We start from the raw sequence: 21,118 nt of genomic DNA, 5'->3' as shown, positions 1-21,118 counted from the left end.
TTGTCCGACCTTGACCAAAGTGGACACATATGATAAGGCTCCACCCCTGAACATATTTCAACTGCCATATTTGACACCAGGGACAGCGCCACCTAGTGGGAACAGGAAATGTCATGTTTTACACTTTGGGGTACAGTATTGTAATGGGTGACATCTGCAGCCTCAAATTTCTCCAGGAAAGCCTTAAGGAGTTGGTCTTGGGTTACAGAGAAAACTGTGAGTTTTCGCTGAAGGGTGTGACCCCAGCAGCATGGCGAAACATTGAGGTCTCGCCATGAAGAAACAAATTAGTGTAACTCAATGAAATCCAATCTGATCAGTACCACATTTTACAGGGATGATGTCAGACCCGCCCTGAACAGATTGATATGCCCATTGTCAGGAATACGTAGAGCGCCACCTAGTGGCACCAGGAAATGTCATGTCTTTCATTTTGTTGTACTGATTTTCACAGGTTCATCGTGGCCACCTCAAAAGCGGTGAATATCACCATCAGTCCCTCTTGATGCTTCAGTGAGAAAATTGTGACTATAAACTGAACGGCGCACCCTGGTGGCAGCGCAGTTCACCATGAAAGATGAAGTGGCTTTTGAGGGGCTTGAAAAGTTTAAAAGTCTTGAAATTTGGCGCACACCTCTAATGTGATGAGGATTTCTTTTTATATGTTCATTTTCCTTGAACAGCGCAAAATGGCTCCACAGCGCCCCTACAAAATTTCAAAACAACAGCCCCTGCTCTGTGTTTTATGTATGAGTTTGAAACCTGGCAAGCTTATTGGAGATATCAAGATGTACAAAAAGTCTCTTGGAGCAATATCCCAAATCCAACAGGAAGTCAGCCATTTTAAAATTAATGTGTAAATTTGGCGACATTTTCCCCTTTTCAGGCCTCATACTTTGACGAACTCCTCCAAGGGATTTCATTAGATTTACGCGATCTCCTGTGTGTGGAATCTAAAGACCTTTGTGATGTTAAATTGCGAAGCTTTTACGTTCAGGGAAACGGGTGGTCATGGCGGCACGTGGAGTTTCACCACTCGCCAAAACCAGTAACCTGCTGTCGCTCAAAACACAATGTCCAATCTCTCCCAAAGTTCGCAGGCGTGATGAGACTCGAGCTCGAAATGTTTGTTATGCCATTTGTCAGCAATGGTTAGAGCGCCACCTAGTGGGACGACTATAATAATGGTTGAATGAGATGAAATTTTAGCTGGTGGTTAAATGCATGAATTCCATCAATGTGACATCAGATCGGAAGCGCTGGTTTTAGGTGTTGGGCTTGGCTCGACGCGCCGGGGGTGCGAGGGCCCTCATATCGCTGCTTGCAGCTTTAATTGTTACTATTAGTATTATTAGTAGTGTTATTGTTATTATTATTAGTTGATTATTCCAGGTGCTGGTGACATGGTCCACTCTAAATACTAACATGTGCTTTTTTATTATGTAGTGCCTGAAAGTTCAGTTAGACATGGGATGGCAACCTGGTTTCGCCCTAATGCCATAAAAATATATATGTTCATAGGTTTCTCAGTTCCTCCGTAGCAGATCCAGGACTCACGGGAGAGAGATATTCCACACCTGGCTTGGGATGAACTGCAAGAGGTGACCAGGGTGAGGGAAGTCTGGGCTATCCCTGTGACCTGAACCGAGATTATAGATGGATGAGACAATAAAGTTTATCTTATCTTGAAAAAAGGAGGTCAAACTTAAAGAAAGCTCTCTATATCATAGCTTGAGTGTGAAGAATGAGGCAATCCTAGAATGAATAAGTTATTTATTTCTATAAATAGATTAAAGACCATTTTTACAATTGACACAAAATTATGAACTTACAAACAGCCTTTGCTTGGGCCAAATCTGATACAGAACCTTCATGAGAACTTCATAGAGGTTGGTGTAACAAAGGTAAATGTGGGCCTGCACCTCAGCAGTGTAAACGTAACATGACTTCCATGCCCACACAGTAAAAAAAAAAAAAGTATACACAACATCAGATTTACATCATTAAAAATTTTCATGAGGATCAGCTAAGACAATTTTTCTGCTCTATTTACAAATGCAACAAGTAAAAACTTCTGGCTTGTTCTTCATATATTTAAAGACCTGTGAACATAAGTGTGACTGCAGGTTTTCAACAAAGTTTCTAATGAAAATGAATTAGAATCTAGCTTTTAATAAACACTGAGTAAAATGAACAAATCAACACTTTAAATGCAGATGCTGGATTTTCTGTAGTCAGAATGTAGTTTGATGTAAATTTCTAAACTCTGGGAGTAATAAGGCTATCTTATTTCAATCAGCTTTGTGATACTGAAATCATAAGCTAATTCAAAAGCACAAACACCCAATATTAGCTGCATCGAGTGTTTGACATCACTCTTGTTCAAAGTGTGGCGTGATCTAACATGTTCATTTGCAAATTTACTATAAAATTTGTCAAGAATTTTTAGACTTGCACTTGGCTAACTCTTTTTTATAATCTGGTATTTTTTAATGAAGCACTTTATTAAGTTTATCTTAAAAGATGCTAAAATATTCAAATAGTACTTTAATTATTTGGAAAAATATCAGATCTATCAATACATTATACTTTTCAAGCAGCATTGTGATAAAAAATAACAGACATGGAACAGTTTGACACAAGCCCAGCTTGTACATTTATAAAGACGCGCTCTCTTGTAAGGTATATGTTGCATAGCTAAGGCAGTTTTTAGTGGTACGAGCATACGACTGTCAGACTTTAAAAATTTGTGATCATACTTTTTTTTAGTAAGAAAACTGCAGTATCTTAGTTATCAAAAACTGACAAATGGTGATAGAATATAAATATCTGTTCTCTATTTGTGAAAATACTATATTATTGTGTATTGTCGTTGTGGTCGAAGTAGAAGAGACGTCTCTAAAATACTGATTGGTAAAATGTTCAGTCAAAAAACCTCGTGGATATTACACCAAACACATGTCAGTCAATGAAAATACCAATATGTTACACATGTGAGCAGATATTATCGCACATTGTACAGTCGCGTATCACAAAGTGGTGATTTCTACCTTTTCTGCCAGAAGCTGCTGTTCCCTGTCTTAGCAGGTTCACTCAGGAGTCTCTCTCTTCTCTCTGTGTTTGGCGGCCGACCCGGCGGCAGCAGGATGTAGTGCGTCCCGCTGGCCTTTCTGCCATCCTTCAAAATCGGAACAATGCAGGGAGAAAACTGGGTTGCAGGTGGCTCACCTGTCATCTGTCTCAGTAACGCCTTACTAACATATTTGGGGTTAGCAGCAAAACTCTGAGTGGCAGGCATCACTCCATTGATATAAATTGGAAGACTTTTAGGGCTTGGGGTGCGTGGTGGACAGGGTGGGACTAAAGGCATCCTAGGAGGGATTTTGGGAGGTTTGTCTTCATCGGGCCCAGTCTTTGATTTTGGTGGGATGGGAATACGAGGAGGGATTTGTGGCCGGTCGGTGGACCATGATGAGGTGCTGCCTTGTGGTTGGGTGGAAGGACCCGAACCAGAAAACTGGATTCTAGGTAAGAGGTGCTGGTCTGGCCGTTTGGCTCCAAAGGTATCCTCAGCTTCTGACACCACAGGCTGGTTTTCATCTCTCTGGTGACCAAGGCACCAAATGTTGGCTGCAAACCTGCCCCCTCCAAATGTTGGCCGGTCCTCTCTGCTTGGCCAAGAGAAAGCCATGGATCCAATGCCAGCATCTCCAGCCCTCAATGAACTCTCTTGGTAGGCATAATTTACTTGGCCAAAGTCTTTGCTGCTGTTCCTGCAGATGGGCTTAGGGCAGCTTTTGGGCAAAAGGGGCCGTCTGTCACTGGTAAAGAACTCAACCTCACTATCAGCTGCTTCATCTGACATAAGCTCCTCGGGGTCTGGCAGAGGTGGCAAGGGTTTGGCCTCCCTCTGATCAACCCCGAACACTGCCTGTCTCTGGGAAGAAGGGACCACCTGGTCTCCCTCAATGGGCAGCAGCATGTTGTCTGATGCTAGGCGGTAGGAATCAGAGAAAAATGGAGGCTGGGAGAGAGAAGGGTTGGCTGGGGAGAGAAAAAAGGGCAAAAAAAAGGAAATGTGTTAAAACAGCTGTCACAAAATGCTACGTTTGCTTTTATACTGAGAAAGCAAATTGTTATGTAAAGCTTAGCTATCGCTGTTGTCTCCTCCAGCGCAGAAACAACTCTCAGAGGAAGAAACATGGAAAACAACTTGCTGCCCAACCGCCTTATAAAAACGTACTTTACTGAAGATACCGTACAGGAAACGGGAGTAAAAACATCCTGAAAACACCAGCTTAACCTATCGCCTTCTTCGTCAAACATCAGCCACAACACCCTGATTAACACGGGAATCGTCATTATCTGCAGGGCAGGCCATAATCTTAACTGAGCTTCCCATAACCTTCTCTGTGGAAACAACCGACGTGCCCCAGACTGCAGGAACAGCTGGTGACTGGGGAGCGATAGCTTCCCCTCCTCCTACACCCCGATCTCTTTCCTCTGGTACACAGCTTAGTACTGTGATGGCAAACTCACTTGCATCCTGTCTACATACTGTTCTACTAGACAAATGAGGTTTAAAGGGTTTTTTTCTCTAATAAAAAAATGCATAACTTCACCTAATTTAACAAACAAAACTCTTCACACCCTTTAGTATTTCAAATAATTAAAAAAAATGCCTGAATTTCTGCAATTTACAGTAATAGCAGATAAATACTGATACTGTTCCTGATACATACGAATTCAAAGCAGTGGAGCTATGATAAAGTTCATGCATCCAAGCTAAATCACTTTTCTTCCTACATGTAACACTAATATCTCAAAAAAGACTCACAATTAAACTCGCTGGCCATTTGCTGTTGCTGTTGAAGCTCCTTCAGGGTTTGCTCTGTGTCAGCACTCAGGCCAAAGCCCACTCTGCAAAGCAGGACAGGTTGAGAAATCCATACAGAGGTGTGCATGATGGTAAATCATTCCAAATCAGTCAATATAAGACGAGCCTAACAAATGCATTAACAGGACGTTATGTTCAGTTGTCCTTTTTCTATTTACATTATGAAACAGTAACAAGTTACTGGATTTCTTTCCTGAGCCAGACTCTATGTGTCTACTCTTTATTTTTTCAGACACTGTTATTTAGTTTCATATTATCTTGCTATATACATATATTATAATCCTGCATGGCTACATGTAGTTGCTCATGCTAACATTTATCCCTTTTTTAATATTTTTGGTTTTTTCCGCTCAGAATTACATGCTCAACATTTTGCAAAGCTGCCAACAAATTCACAGATAATAATAATAACAGATTAATTACATTTTTTAAATTAGTATTAGGACTTGTGTAGTGTTATTTGTACCTGTTCAGGTCATGCTGTCTCCACAAATTATTCTGACTCCTGGCCATGTTGTGGAAGAGATCGTGTTCTTATAAGAAGCTCTGTTTGATATCGATCTGAAGCTCCAACACAAGTCAGCTCCGTCAAACCCATCACAGCCTCATTCTAGCCAGTGGTAAGCTGTTGAAGAAACACTGACATTAGAGTGCAAGGGGATTCATCTGGCTATCTTTTACATTCACATCTGGCTTTTGCATTACATCACATCATTCAGGTCACACCTTTGCTGGTGTGAAATGCCCATAAGCAGGGTACAGCTGGATCTCATCACCATCCATCACATTCAGCTGCATGTTCTTATCTTACCAGGCAAGGCAAAAGGCAGCAAACAATACAAGATAACTGCACATACACAAGCATACAGCATATATTACAGACAGATGGACTACTTCATGAAAATTGTATATTCATGCATATATACACTGAATGAGTAACATATAACAAAGTTCAGAGGATGTAACATTTCGTGACATTCTTTATGTTTACTATGTAGATTTGCAGAATTGTGAAAAAAAATTCATATCATTCACATTTCAGTGTAGTAAAAGTGTCATTACACAACTATATCCAATAGCTTTTTTCTTATTCTCAAAAAGGTTATGAAAGCAGTGCAAAAGAAAGGTTTACATTTTGAACATATGCCACTTTTCACTAGACGCAGTAAACAAACGACTTGCGATACCCCGCATGTTTTAGGTGAGCCTCGAGGAAACAAGAGTAACAACAAAAGCCAAGAAAATTGCTTCAGCCTGCTCTCTCAGCCACCATATGTATCCAGTTTAAAGCTATTTGTCTGATGAGCAGGGTATTACACAACCTCTGGGTCAGATGTGGGAGGGCGACAGTACTCCTGCACCCTCCTTCGTCTCTGTGCAACGCTCCAGTATCTGCCCTCACAAAAGGGGCTTATTGTCCAGAATTCCTGTGATGCTGAATGACAAACTCCACCGCTGAGACGGCCCCAAAGCACCGCGATTATGGACGCACTTGAAGGAAAATTCAGTTTGAGTCTGACAGGGTCACAAGCCCTAATCTTGTTAGGCTACTGGCTGAGAACAAAGTGCATTTAAAAAGCTGACTAGGAAATGCCTTACTGTTAAAATATTTTAAGGGGTTAAGGTGAGAGAGAATTTCGTGCAGACAGGCGAAGCAATGAAATAAGTACAAAGACTGTACGTGACATCCATGTTGATGATTAAGATTCTCAACTAGCACATATCTATAAAGATGATGACTGTTTCTCCTGATATGATGCACAGCAACTGATATCATTCCAGGGCGGTGGACACTTGTATTAGGGCGAAGGTGAAGGTCATCCTGTTTTGTTTTTTTTATATGATAGATGATGATGTCAACCTTGCTGTTGAGGTTTTGGCTTATGTTCAGATGTGCAGCTCAGGTTAAGCAGACCATCAGACAACTGAGGTAGTTTCATACTGAGTGATGCCCCTGACGCAGCAAAGCACCCAGCAGCGTTGACTTAATGACATACCTCTAAATCTTTGTTCTTCCCATGAATTGTGCCCTGTACTTTACATATTTGTGCTTCTTCTAGCATTGAAAGCAACATTTAGAATTAAAATACAATAAAGCGGACACATATTGTGCTTATGTAATGAAATAAAAAGACCCATTTCACATTAAAATGAAAGCACCACACTGCCTGGAGGGCAATCCAAGGTCTCCATTCTACTATCACTGCAATCTTTTGCTTCAAAGACCTGCTTTGTTTCCTGTCCATTATAACTCCACCGCCGAAGTGGGAAGCAAACAATGCAGAGCATGCAAAGGAAACTAAACTACAAACAAAACAGTGACTCAAGCGTGGATTTGAATATTAATGCTATCCTTAAAACAACCAACTGTGGCGTCATTTCCACCCGTGAGCCTCGGAGATGGAAGACACAGACTAATTATGAATTCTACCGGCAATTACTCAGTGTCCATGAATGGAGCCACTCTCGGGTATGAATGGGCCTTTGTGCCACTTTGGTGCACAGCGAAGCAAGCCTGAAAATACAAGTAAACTCTCCCATGAGGTTAGGACTAGAGATACGCCATGGAGACAAACTGCCACGGCCAAGGTATGAGTCTGTGCCACAAAAAGTCCCCTGCGGGGGGGACTGCGTGTGTTGGCACAGTTGGAAGGACAAGCCAGAGGCTGAAGAAAACAGTTTGTTTAGTACATGCAGGGTCCTTGGTGTGTTGTCCTTGGCAGTCCCCACCTCAACTTTTTTTTCAGGCAATAGACCATTCAGTGACCGGGCCTTCTTTACACACGAGTCGATTATCCTGGTGGCGTGAAGTTTGCACCTTAAACACACACACGTACACACTAATTAAGTCTGCTAAGCTGTGGGACTAACTGCAACAATGCAGGCCACAAAACTACACAATAAAGCATTTGATTCACTGAGAGAAACAGTTTTAACAACAAGATCCGCAGCCCAAATACAAGTTTATTCACCAAACTAATCTAGGTTCAATGCGTGACTGCGGATTTCCCAAAAAAATTTACATTGCACTAACAAACCAGACCTTTAGGTTTATCTGCATGTACTGAAGTACTTTTAAAAGTACATGTACTGTACGTTTTAAAGGGTCACCAGGCAAAGCCCATGCTGTAAATGTGACAGTTTAATGCAGTTCATTAGATCCTGACATTTCCACAGTTTAACTTCATTCACCTGGGGAATAAAAGAGGCATATGAAAAAATGTTTGTGATGATATTTAACAGAAAAAATGCAGTTTTAGTACTTGCTTTTTACTTACAAAAAATATAAAAATAATCAAATAAACGTGTTAAAAATGCTTTTGTTGTTGTTGTTACATATCTAATATTGTTACATAATAATTGTTACATAAAGAGGGTAGGTAGACTTTATAGTCTACTTGAATGTCTGAAATGTTGTGCCTCTAGTACACTAAAGTCTAGATAGTGTGCAGAAAATCATGATTTTCACATTTGTATAGCTTAAAAAGTAGCACAGCTCCACCTGGTCATGCGTCACATCGGCATGCAGTGCATTTTCACATCATGTGTAACTATTAAACTAAATATTTATAGTTTATTTTATTATTATTATTTATTTTCGAAACCCTATTGTCACTTCATGTTATTGGTCTTTATCGCAAAATATTCTTGATAACACAGCCCACCTTATGTTTAACTCTGGGTCATGCGCTTTTTACTGTAAATTATTTTACATCATATTACTGAAGTCACGGTAATTTTTACACTTTTTGAATGATAGTTGTAAACCAATTTTGACTCCCTCATTTTATTTTATTTTTTTGTGCTTTAAATTATACGAAAACTTCAGACAGACATAGGATTAGTGGTTTACTCTTTATCGCCTACTAGTGGGTGAAAATGGAAGTGCCGAGCAGTCCAAGACCTATCCCGCCTCGACGTGACTTCCCTCGGCGGACGCAAGTGAAATCCCTCAGTGGGTCAGAAGTACAATGCGTTCCACTAGATAAATAACTTCCTCTAGCTGGTCTACTCACACAAATGTCCAGCTTACAAAATGTTGTCCACACACATCTGAACTATACAGGCTCTACTCAGAGAACAGACTAGAGTGATTTCTGACCGGCTCTTTTTCTTTTTTTCGTGACGTCCCAGTGTAGAAAACACTCGTATACACTTAGTAACAGAGTAACATTCACATCACATACAACACAGCTCCTGACCGTCCCGTGGTAAAGGCAAAGGCAACAAAAAAGAGCCAATATTCATCAGACAACTTTTATGAGAACGTGATGAGCCTCACCATGAAAATGCTGCTTATCCGTCACGTACAGCTGGTTTCGCTCGATCGCCCTCAGTCCCAAGCGAGAAATGACACTCGTGAAGCTAAAATCCAGTCTGTCAGTCAACCCTGACCCATGTGCATCGACTCTCCTCTGTCAACAACACTGGGAGGTGAAACTCATTCTGTCAGAGTGACGCGGGTTTCCACATCTACTTATAAAAGAACTCAACACCCAGAACACGTTACTGTAACTCCACCCATGGCTGCCTTAAAGGGGAAAAAAATCCCTGTAATTTTTTTTACATCACTCTACTAGGAAATGAAGTGAATACAAAAAAACCCTTAAATTTTTTTTTTTTAAATTTAATTAAATGTTTTTTTTCTAGTATGTAGTTAGAACCCAATTCTATCCAACATAGTTTTGACTCTACTAAATGTAACTGATAATCTGTAATTACTTTTCAGATTACATTTTTACATACACATGATAATGTTATAAAATATGATGATTTGTTGTCAGTTAAACTATACAAATCATCCCCCTTTGACCAGGAATTACACTGAAATTGTACTTGCGCATTATGATATCAGCAGTAATTCACGTTTCGCTTACGTTTCATCTCTATACTCCTCTGTACGCTTTTACTTACTTTCCTGAACTCTTCGGTCAACCGCAGTGTGAATTTGACAAGATGTTGTTAACCTGTCTGCGCAACTTTCAGGTTTCAGGACACCATTCATAAAATCTATTTCCTTACTGTCAGTGGAACTGAAACGCTGTAGATCTTAAGGATCTATGCTTAAATCTACGGAGCATTTCCCCTCCTATTTTATTACATCGTTTACCCTACACTAAGTATGCCTCAGCAGGTCAAAAAAGCAAAAATGTCCTTTTTTTATTTATTCCCTGTAATGCGTGCACAGGAAATTGCATTTCAAGTAATTGTGGTCTGACTTGTGTGGGAGTCAGAAAGTGTGTGGGTGGATATTGGCGTGTGTACAACATAAGACTGATAAAGAGTTACAAGCACTAGATTGGCAGACCAGACATGAAGGATGAGGACTTGTTTTGAAGCCTGCATGTCACAAAAGAGTCGACTGTGTGTGTGTTTGTCCTGTGTTTGTCCTCACCCACGCTGAGAGAGGCAGAAGGACAATATGAGAGGCCATTTACCAGAAAATAACAGGGAAGTGAGTGCAAGCTATTCCTGTTTTGACCACAGGGTCCAGACCACACTGGGCTTGCAGTCTTCCCCCAGACTGCCATCTGATCCTTTTACTGCAGTAACAACACAAATAAATCCTTAGGCAAAATGACCCATTAAATATTGTACACTGTATAACCAAGTCGTAAAATTGTAAACCAAGTGACCCTGTAACCTTTCTTTCTTCCCTTGGTGCACATTGTTCAGTAGTTCCTCTGCTTGTACTACTCCAATAAAGCCCAAATACAGTCATATGCGGATTAAGGAGTGCCTTATACCTATATACTGACTGTAAATCACAAACCCATAAAATAAATACGCCACATATAATGTGCTTAGATTGCTGCAATCATCAACCGTCCCTCTCCCACTAATGTTAACTTGTTTGCTTAAAGGAATACTCATAGTTTCAACAAATAAGCTGTTATGTATCAACTTTACGTTGTGCAATGTGAAATTTCAAAGTGACACAGAGAAGTACAGTCACACCACTGTCATTCTGCTATAAACCAAGTTCAAGTTTTGTGTTACGGTGAAGACTGTAAGACTAACAATACCAAACTATATAGAAATTAAAAATACCACCTGCTGTCCCTTCAAAATTCTTTGTCTAATCATTTTTTATTAAATTGCATAAAGATGGCCGTGCAAAATTCAAAGATTTTGCCACTTTTACCAGCAGCTCTGCTCTTGCTTTGCAGTCCTCTGTGGGCGCTAGTGGTGACCCAGGATGCTCAGGGCTGTGGGGGTTTTTGTCGGGGTGGGCCAGTCTCCCACAGGGGAGGTCAAGTCATTTCCTGCTCTGAGAGACCTCCGTCCCTCACAGATGTCAGTGCAGTCAGAAGCCCACCTTCCACATCTGCAGCACTCCATCTCCCAAACCCCCACACCCTTATCAAAAAAGATAAAGTAGACTGCTTATTTTTAATGTTGCATACATACATATATGTCAAAGTTTGAGAGCTGGCCGGACTCAAATGCAGACTGGCAAAAAATTAGCAGGACTACCAGGAGGACTATGATACACATATCTGTGTGTGTATGTATAAAAATCAATTGTTCTGTGGGAAAGAACAGGATTAATGCAAGAATCAGTAAAAATTACAAGATCATAATAAATCTCATCAAGACTTATGGCTATATTAAACTGATCTATCAGTTCCCCATCTATCCAAGAATAGAAAACTAAAATGATGAGTGTGTGTGCAGCACAGCGCTTAACAGTGTCTCAAGTTGGAAAAGGAAATGAAGTAGGTAGGTGTTAACATATGTTTTCTATGGTAAATACACTTGTGTAGGTTGATGTGCTGACACGGTGACACAGGGAATTCTCTTATAGAGGAACCAGCTGTGTACAAACATGTAATAGCAATTAGAGCGCCGCTACAGGGCTGCTGTTTTCAAAGTCGCAGTTGACGTGTCTTGTGTTTAGGTTTCGCATTCCTTGTTCCAGCGAATCTGTGTTAGAGGTTGTGATAACTACAGGCGCATATGGCGGCCATATTTATGAGCCATATGCTTTAAATATGTGATTGCATAAAACAATGTCCACTTGCTGCTGCCACATGTGTAAGAGGTTAAAAATCAAGATTGTTCAGAGATGAGTAAACGATGGGTCACCACAACTGAAAGAGCATCGGCATCCAACTCTGGATTCCAGTTGCAGTAATTGAGAAAAACCAGAAAGATATTCTTATGAAATTCTCAGATCTAGTTCATTCCACCCCTCTTACCACCTACTACTTCCTTCAGCCTGATTTGTAATATTTATGTTTGATGCTTTACTTCAAAGTAGACGGACAGTGATTAAGTCCTGAATGCTGTGCTGCTGTCTGCAAGGCTGCGTGTGATTTGAAACACACACCCCACACCTAATCCTTGTTTCGTTTAATGGCTTTATGGGTAGATCTGACAAGTTGGGAGCTGGGCTCCTCAAATGTCTGTGTGGGCTTACCACCACAGCCTTTGACCGCATTTTAGCTCAGTTATCAAAGGAACAACAGTCATCAGGAGGAAGAGGAGGACAGATGGAAGAATTATGCCTCTGCTACCTTTTAATAATGGATCGATCTGGATGTGCACAAAGACTTCTGTGTAATCTAATCTGATGCTAAAGTGCTTTTTTATAGCAGCTAATAATTTCTGTGAATAAAACCCAGCTACAATGAAGCCTAATGGAGAGAGAAATGTCACACAAACACACATAAATGAACACAGACTTCTTTAAAACACTGAATAAACAAACAATGAAGCAGCATAGCTTTTCCCAGAGTACCAGCAGAGAAAAACAAAGCACAGTAAGCAGGCAAACTGATGGAGGAAGTACACCAAGGGATCAAGGGTTAAAGTGATTTAAACCCTGCAACATCAGATTTCATGGTGACAGTTTCAATGAATGGCAGAGATCTGAGCATGAAAAAAGAGCAATTCTTTGCCTAGGATACTGAACTGGAGGCCTGGCCAGCTTTTCTACCCATTACATCAGGCCTCAGTGTGGGCAGAGGGTCTGCAAACCCAGCAGGAGGACTTCCGCAGCCCTGTGAAGTCCATCTCCAGTTCATTAAGAGCTTCAGTTGAAATAAGAAAAGGGAACAGAAGGCCGGAGGAGGCTCTGTGTAGAATCCAGATAAAAAGAATACAGAGAGTGCCTTGGACTGATCTCTGCACGTTATTTAACTCATCCGTGGAAGCTTTTCTTGATAAATCACATTTTTGCCGGAGTGGAAAAAAGCATTTGCAGGCATCAATGCAAATTAGCTAACAAGGACATTTTGGGTAAAGAGAGGAGACACGAAGGCGCTGTCAATATTTGAATGTTTGCACAGTTTTCGCAACTTGTTCTGAGGTCAAAGTCTTTTTGCACAACTGCGTCATCCCGGGTCATCTTTAGGAGGACGGTGGAAACTAGTCATATTTGGTCAAATTGTTGTTCTGATTATTTAGTGATGTGCGTGTGTGTGTTTGTCCACGTCATGGCTCTACTGAATAGCAAGGCTGAGAAATGATATACGTACACAACCCACAGTTTTCCCCAGAAAGGCATGGTATGCTCTCTTATAGTCTGTCTCTTCCCCAAAAAATAACTTGGAGTCCTGAGGCAGTTTTCCTTTTTTTTCCCCCTCCTCCTCACTGTTTCTCTCCTCCCACTCCAGACCTCCTCCTTTTCTTCTCTCACCTTACTTACGCGCACTCCATCATTTCCTGTTGAGTCACAGAGTCAGGCTGCACCATGTTTTACATTTTATTAGTCCCCCCTTTTTTTAAACTTTCCTCCTCCACTTCCTTGTTCACAAGATGGCTATCGTTTAAAATTGAGGGGAACAAAACACAACGTCGGCCCACAGCAGCCTTCCAAGCAGCATTTTGGAAAAGTCAAAGCAGATGTACAAGTCTCTTCCTGGCAACTGGACTGATTCATACAGTAAATGACTCGGAGGATCAAAGGATTATTAGCTCTGGAGATCATTCACCACCTCACTTGCCACAACATGTCATCAGTATACAGCATTAATGCTAAAAAAAAGAAAAATGTTTCCAGCAGCAATGAAAAACAAAAGATGTAGCCTTAAGAAACGACCTTAAAGCATCAAACTGTCTGTTAATATTGATCACTGAGATGAATTACCTCCTTGGAAATTAAGTCCATATTGCGCCTGGGTTTTTGAGTACTTACCCTGGTCATTTGGGAGGAAGTGATGCTGTAGTGAGGTCAGCACTAGTGTTTAACATATTCAGTGCATGCCTGTGTGTTAGGCAGGGTTGAAGGCAGGGCTCTGAGAAACGAAAGGGCTCTGTGGTGGACCGGTTGAGTCATTCAGAAATACAGCTGCTGACTCAGTTTGCAAACTCGTCTCCAGAAGCACGTCGCCAGCCTATGTGGCATTGTGTGTGTATGTGTGTGCGTCCACCCTGTTCCTTTGAGGGACTAATAGCTTGACTACTACATAAGGACAACTCCTCCCAGGTGATCATTGTCACTGTGAAAAAGAGAAGAGGAAAAGGTTATAGTACTAATAGAGGCTTCATTCTTAAAAAACTATGATTGTACTCCTTTGTTCACAAACTGCTCATAGAAAGCAGATTGCATCAAATGGAAAATTAGGCTTTGCTCGAAGGCGTGCCCATCACAGCGCTGCTGTAATCCCGTTCCTGGCACGAGGTCAAAGTTTTTCTGTGATTCAAGCATGTCGTCATCTCTTGAGTTCACACTACACACCCTTCTTACCACACTAGTCTTACAACTGCCATCGACACAACGTGATCCACTGGAAGTATGGACTATGGGACATGCTCCAGGATTAGTCATCTTGGATGTGTTGCAAGACCCAGGACTGGGATGCTGTTGTTGACATTATTATGTTCAGAGGACAATTAAGAACACCTCCCTCCTTAATGGAATGCAATTTCCTGATAACAACTGGGGAGCTAGTTTATCTACTTTTGGATATTATGTATATATATATATATATATATATATATATATATATATATATATATATATATATATATATATATATATATATATATATATATATATATATATATATATATATATATATATATATATATATATATATATATATATATATATATATATATATATATATATATATATATATATATATATATATATATGTATAAACTATTATATAAAAGAAGATGAAGCCTTAAACCTGCCTTCTAGAACTGACACCACTGTTTGCAAATAGACGTCCTGACCTTCCTTCTTACTTGATTTATTACGAGTAACATTTTTTTTAATGAACTCATTGTCTTAGTCACCATGTTGTCCTTTTCTTTAGTAATGTTGTGTTGTGTTTGTATATAAGGGTCCAAATTACAACAGATAAAACTGGATATACTTTAAGATGTCCCTATCCTGTTATGTATTGTGGGCAAAAATGTATGATGCAGAAACAGGCAAGCACTGAGGGAACAAACTAAATCTCTAAAACTGAGACTGAAGTCCAACAAGAACAAGGAAGATCTGAAAATGATACACAGATATTTCGAGATTTACAAGAGAAAACATCACATTTTCATGAATATTTCTATGTCTACACAATGTTTCTGCTCAAAAAGGAGTAAGTTTCACATTTTTTGTTCCTATCCCCTTATTTCAAATTCCATTGTTTACTAATCAATATTCCAAATTCGACATTATATGATCCATACATTTTTAACTATATACAAGTCTACACTCATATACAATACACACATAAAACAATTTAAGCTCATAAACCAAAACAACAACAAACTACATTTTTAGATAAGCTAAACACCCTATGGTGTTAGTAATTTGCTTCATATGGAATTATGTCTATGTGAGAAATACCTTAATTAATACTTGGGTTTAAGGTTTGGGATACGCTTTGCTTAATCAATAAAAATCAGGACAAAGCTTTAATATAACACAATATGACATCTCAATCACTAAGAGGAACATTTCCTATATTCATACAATTTATTGTTTTAAACAATTGTGTAAATTTTTGTATAGATGTACCTTTCTTAACTTCATCTGTACATCTGTGTGTTCCACACATTAATGCCTGTGACTTTAATTCTATGATATTTAACATGAATCCTTAGTACTGGCTTACTGAACAGAATGATTCCTCTCAGGTCACGAGTATTTGGTCTTATTTGGAACAAGTTCTGAATGTTGTGGGGCAAATATTTATTTGAATTGAATTATTGAATTCTGAATTGAATTGTTTAAAGACTTTTAAAGTCATACAAGAACTCCAGGTGCGTGGCCCGGGTGAGAGGATGGTAGGCCTGCCCCGAGGTGGGTACAGGAGGCAGGGATCCACACAGGGCACACCGAGGTGCTCACATGGACCATGACACCTATTCACAGGGTGTGAGCGGGAGGATAAAGGGCGAATTGGTTACTGTATTTCTTGTTGATCATCACCTTTTTTGTGATTTCTGAGTTTTGGATTATTTTTGTGCACTTTACATTAAGTTTGCTTCCTTTTCTTATTTAATTGAAGTTTGTTTTTCTTTTTCTGCAAATCATTATTTTTGGAGAACAGGTCACACAAGTATGCAGATCCAGCTTTTGCTCCTCAAGTGTCTATGCTAACTGATGAATAATTATTGTGAAATATTAATAATAATGTTAGTTAACTGAGAATGAAGTTTGTTTTTCCTTAAATAATTTTAGTTGAAAGCTGCTTGTAAGATGCAACATAAAATAATAACCAGTAAATCCTGATTACACAGACATTTTTCACATATCAGCGATCACAATTCATTACACTGTAATTATGAAAAGACTCACTGCTGAAGTATACTTTTAATGCGGCTGAAGCAGACCTGAAAAACCTGCAGTGGCAGCGTCACAAAGCAAAGGCAGCCAAGCAGCCATGCATTGAGAAATTCAAAGATATCACCAGCAGAGACGAGTAAGTTTTCTTTTCTTTTCTTTTCTTTTCTTTTTTTTTTTACAGAATCAGTCAAAGGTTTGGACACACTCAGTTAAAATGGAGTACTTCTTGGGTGCTGGTTTAGCTCAGACGACCATATGCCGCATGGCTGAAAGTGGCTGGCCCGGGTACTAGTCCGACCTGTGGCCCTTTGCTGCATGCCTTTCCTGTCAATCATCGGTGTTTCTTTCAAATAAAGCTGTTAAAAGGCTAAAAAATATATTTAAAAAAAGGAGTATTTCTTTATTTTTCAATATTTCCCATATTTTATAATGAAACACTCAACAAAACAACATCAACCGAGTTCCTCATTGACCTGCAGTAAGCTTCCTGCATTGATTTCATGTTCACTGTGTAAACAGTCAAAGAGTTTCGTGTTGGTTTTTATAATGACTTGTCTCGGATAATGAGAAACTTCCCTGCCCTCGGGTGTGTGCATACATTTGATTGGTGCTGTACCTGTTTGCCTGCTCTACAGACATTTTACAGAGGCTGGATGATATTTTGACTCCTTACATTAAAATCCTAAATATGATAGAAACAGATTTCACATATTGAGTTAAAAACCTCAAGACCTGGCTCTGGATAAGCGGAAGAAGATGGATGGATGGATGGATGGATGGATGGATGGATGGATGGATGGATGGATGGAGTTAAAAACCTGTTTTTTCATGGAAACATTTAGGTTTTTTTAAAATAATTTTTGTCTCAAATTTAAATGTTGACATCTTTTGTGAATCCTTTACTGCTTTTTACCCCTCAGTCATAAACGGTTGATAGGGTATTGTCGTCACCCCACCGGGTGGGTGGTCAGATGGCCACGTGTTCGGCATGGACATCCAACTTAGTGACATCCAACTTCTCAAGAATGAGAAGATGTAGGATTTTCAAATTAATACCATAGGTACATCTACTAAAAATCTAAGTACAATTTTGATGACCTTGATCTCAAGGTTTAAGATCAGAGGTCAAGTTTTCTTGCAGTGAATCACGAAAGAAGGAAGTCACCAAGGATTTTTAAATTCATAACATAGGTTCATCTACTAAGAGGCTGAACTAGTACTAGCAGCCATACATTATTTTTTCAGTTATGTTTTTCTTTTAAATGCACATTTGAGTCCACTTTTCTCAGTAAAATTGTCCCTCATTGTTAATTTGGTTTTCAGATCCTTGAAGGGGAGAGGAAGTTGGCGGAATTGAGGACTATCAGGGCAACCACACCTGACAAATCTGATAAATTTGATTAGTTATCTGTTGTGCTTGGTATTAGGTCCCCTTGATGGTGGTGTTTTTAAAGACAAACGCAAAGATGCTTTTTAACTTTAGGCTTGCCAGTGCTTAAATAGCCTGATAACCAAGAATGGTGAGTTGAAGGAGAAGCTGTGTGCACTACCAATGGAGAACAAACAGTTTCTACATGTGAAATCTTTGCTGGAAAATGTGAGTTCACTTTTCCAGCAGAGTTATTAAAGGGTCCAACACTGCCTGCCTCCCTTCAATATACTCAGGGTGTCTCTCCGTTATCTGGATTCACTTACCCTAACATCTGCAACTAAAAGAATTGTTCACAAAGCTAGTTAACAACTTGTTGAGTAAATCCAGGGTTTCCCCTGCACGTTTGCATGTAAGGAGTGGCATTGGCAGCATCTGACCAATCACAAACATGAAAGAGTGTAGTGGCAGCAGAGTGGTTGATTTTTCAGAGGAAGATAAAACTATACTACGGGAAAAATATGAAGAGATTAACTCACAATACAGGCGGAAAAATACACAGCTGATGCAGACAAAGCAGTGGCATGAGCGTGTGTGTGAAAGGAAAAGGGCTCTACAGTAGTTTAGTAATAAAAGAGGTGTGTGAATGTCTAAGTGTTTTTAAGGACTTTGGTCATCGAGACTGGAAATATATGGATAGCCAGGAAAGCAAGCTGGCAAAAATGCTGTGTAAATTCGCAGACTTAATATCACTACTCTGTCTTTAAGGCACAGGGCAATTAGAAGGATTACTATCAAGTATTTCATTAAATCAATCTTTAAGAGACAGTTTTATTTGCTGAGCTGTGTTATGATCTGAAAGAAATTTGTTTGCACCCAACAGGAGGTCAGAGGGATCTTCCAGGAATGGTGACAGTATTTTCCAAAGAACTAAACGGTCAGTGGGCGGTGATTTTATACCTGTTGATCTCTAATCTCAAATATAACCTGCTCGGGAGTTTATTCATGTGGGACAGCCAGTGAAAGATTACCAAAAGGTTAATATCTCGAAACTGTACATTGTTAATTTTATCCAGGAGCTTTAGGAAAACCGAAACATTATTTCTAGCCTGATAATCAAATGTACTGGAGCCTTTAATGTCGGGTAAACCAACTTAGTCTACTTTAAATCACTGTCATTCCTCCTTAAATGCCCCAGTATCAAATTTGGAACAACATTCAGTGCTTGGATTAAAAAAAAAAAAATCATGAAAGTTTTTAACTCTCCATTGTGCTGTGAATTGATGGCTCCATCTAGTGTGAAGAATCAGGAAAAGCAGAGGATGTTGTTGAACCAGAATGCTAACGACGTGGATCAGTACATCAAAGAGAAGCTCGATCTGGAACAAAAAAATCTCCCATTACTGCAATATTCAGGCTTTCCATACACAAAGGATACTGCACACATCAACGAGAGTATTGTCCGCAGGAAAGGTAATAGTAATGAGGTTAATCTCATGACTTCAGCAGCTGGACATTTTCAGTGCTACTTGTCTGAATGTACAAAGTTGTGTCATTCTGCTATTCCTGCAAAGGGTGGAACTTCTGTACTTAACTAGCTGCTATACCAAAGCTACTTGGCTACATTTATTGACCTGTCCTGTTTGATTTCATACCCTTTTCCACTTTGTTATATGTACTTCACTATTAATGTTGTATTATGGTATTTTTCAAATGTTATGGTTCTGAATCACAGGTTATTATATCTATCCTACCGCAGGAATTGATTTCACTGATTTTCAGTCCAATTCTTGTGTTTGGCTTACCTCAGCCTTTTCGCACTGTTTCCCTTCCTTAAAATTGGCTCCTTGAACTTTGAAACAAAGGACATTTATGATAAGGATTTTAGCTAAAATAGACAGGCCTTTGCTAGATTTTTTAAGGATACACTCTACACCAGGGGTGTCAAACTCAATTGCACGGGGGCCAAAACTCAAGGCACACTTTAGGTCGCGGGCCAAACAAGATAAACATTTATTGAACACACTAAAACAATGTTTTTTAAACATAAATATGAATAAAAACAGACAGGAATATTATTCCAGATTAAATAAACTTAAAAAAAAATTAAATTTAACTTTAAATATTTTGCTCTTCATAAAAATAGATCCTGTCAAAATTATGCAAGTTAGAAATATGAACATGCTGCCAAAACCCCCAGAAAAAATAAATGAAAGCATACACAAGGTTGGAGCCGCATGTAGACGAGCTGGGGCATTGCTTCAGGAATGGAACTAATAAACTGTGCAGGCCATTCAGTGTCGTACTTTCCCTCGAGTGTATCATTACACTGCAGCTCCATCTGAATCTGCACAGGTGCAGTTCAGCAAAGTCCGCTGACTTGGTTCAACATTACTTAGCAACAGGGAAAGTGAGGCAGGTTGCACTGGTACATTTGTGACAGCTTCACTTGAAATGCCTTCACCGCATCATACATGACATGTCCATGAACTGACAGATTTCCTTGCTGAGCTCAAAAACTCTATTGAGAATTTTTATCCCAACTCAGCCAACGGACCTCTGTATGATGAGGAATGTCGGCAAACTCTGAATCTATTTCCCACATAAAAGACTGAAATTGACAGTGATTTAAACTTTTAGCTCAGATAAAATTTACGGTTTGCGTTACGGTGATCATTACATGCTCCATTTTTAGGACTTTACCACACAGCGTTTCCTGGTGTATGATGCAGTGATATGCTGATAACTCACCGGTACAGTTCTCCTCCTGCATCTTTATTGGCATCCTGCTGACTAGTCCGCTTTTTTCACCGCACAACACCGGCGCGCCATCTGTTGTAATCCAACAAGTTTGTCCCAGGGCAGTTTCATGTCAGTTACACTTTGACATACTTTTTAAAAAATGTCTTTTCCTGTCGTTGTCCTGTGCATCAATTTAATGTTCAATATTTCCACTCCACGGATGAAGATGGCCAGCTGTGCAATTTCCATCATGTCTATACTTTCATCCACAGCAATAAAGTGCATAATTTTGCTTCTTTCACACAACTGTGTTCTTAAATCAGTGGCCATCTCACACCCGATCAGCAATCATATTTCTCCTCAG

General features: G+C 39.6%; 1 protein-coding gene across 2 annotated transcripts; it reads right to left on the bottom strand.

Moving 5' to 3' along the window:
• Positions 1-1,756: 1,756 nt before the first annotated feature.
• Positions 1,757-9,374, bottom strand: LOC116318962 (ERBB receptor feedback inhibitor 1). Of its 2 annotated transcripts, XM_039604765.1 has the most exons (5): positions 9,180-9,374; positions 5,624-7,715; positions 5,364-5,522; positions 4,838-4,920; positions 1,757-4,044 (listed from the first exon to the last, which is right to left on the bottom strand). In XM_039604765.1, the coding sequence occupies exons 3-5, from the start codon at positions 5,408-5,410 to the stop codon at positions 3,047-3,049; spliced, it is 1,128 nt and encodes a 375-aa protein (XP_039460699.1). In that variant the 5' UTR covers positions 5,411-5,522; positions 5,624-7,715; positions 9,180-9,374; the 3' UTR covers positions 1,757-3,046. The 2 variants fall into 2 exon arrangements, with proteins under 2 accessions (XP_039460699.1, XP_031594014.1); XM_031738154.2 differs by lacking the exon at positions 5,624-7,715 and having other exon boundaries at positions 9,180-9,373.
• Positions 9,375-21,118: the final 11,744 nt, after the last annotated feature.

This window comes from Oreochromis aureus, linkage group 20, assembly GCF_013358895.1.
Source record: "Oreochromis aureus strain Israel breed Guangdong linkage group 20, ZZ_aureus, whole genome shotgun sequence".
NCBI classification, from domain to species: domain Eukaryota; kingdom Metazoa; phylum Chordata; class Actinopteri; order Cichliformes; family Cichlidae; genus Oreochromis; species Oreochromis aureus.
The sequence above is the reverse complement of the archived record's forward strand: the minus strand, read 5'-3'. Positions and strand labels throughout refer to the sequence as shown.

Bases quoted from the DNA above. Each gene is read 5' to 3' on its own strand.
- LOC116318962 (XM_039604765.1), bottom strand. From the start codon at position 5,410: ATGGCCAGGAGTCAGAATAATTTGTGGAGACAGCATGACCTGAACAG. The intron at 4,921-5,363 runs GTACAAATAACA...CCTGCTTTGCAG, and splicing joins AGACAGCATGACCTGAACAG to AGTGGGCTTTGGCCTGAGTG. The intron at 4,045-4,837 runs GTGAGTCTTTTT...TTCTCTCCCCAG, and splicing joins AATGGCCAGCGAGTTTAATT to CCAACCCTTCTCTCTCCCAG.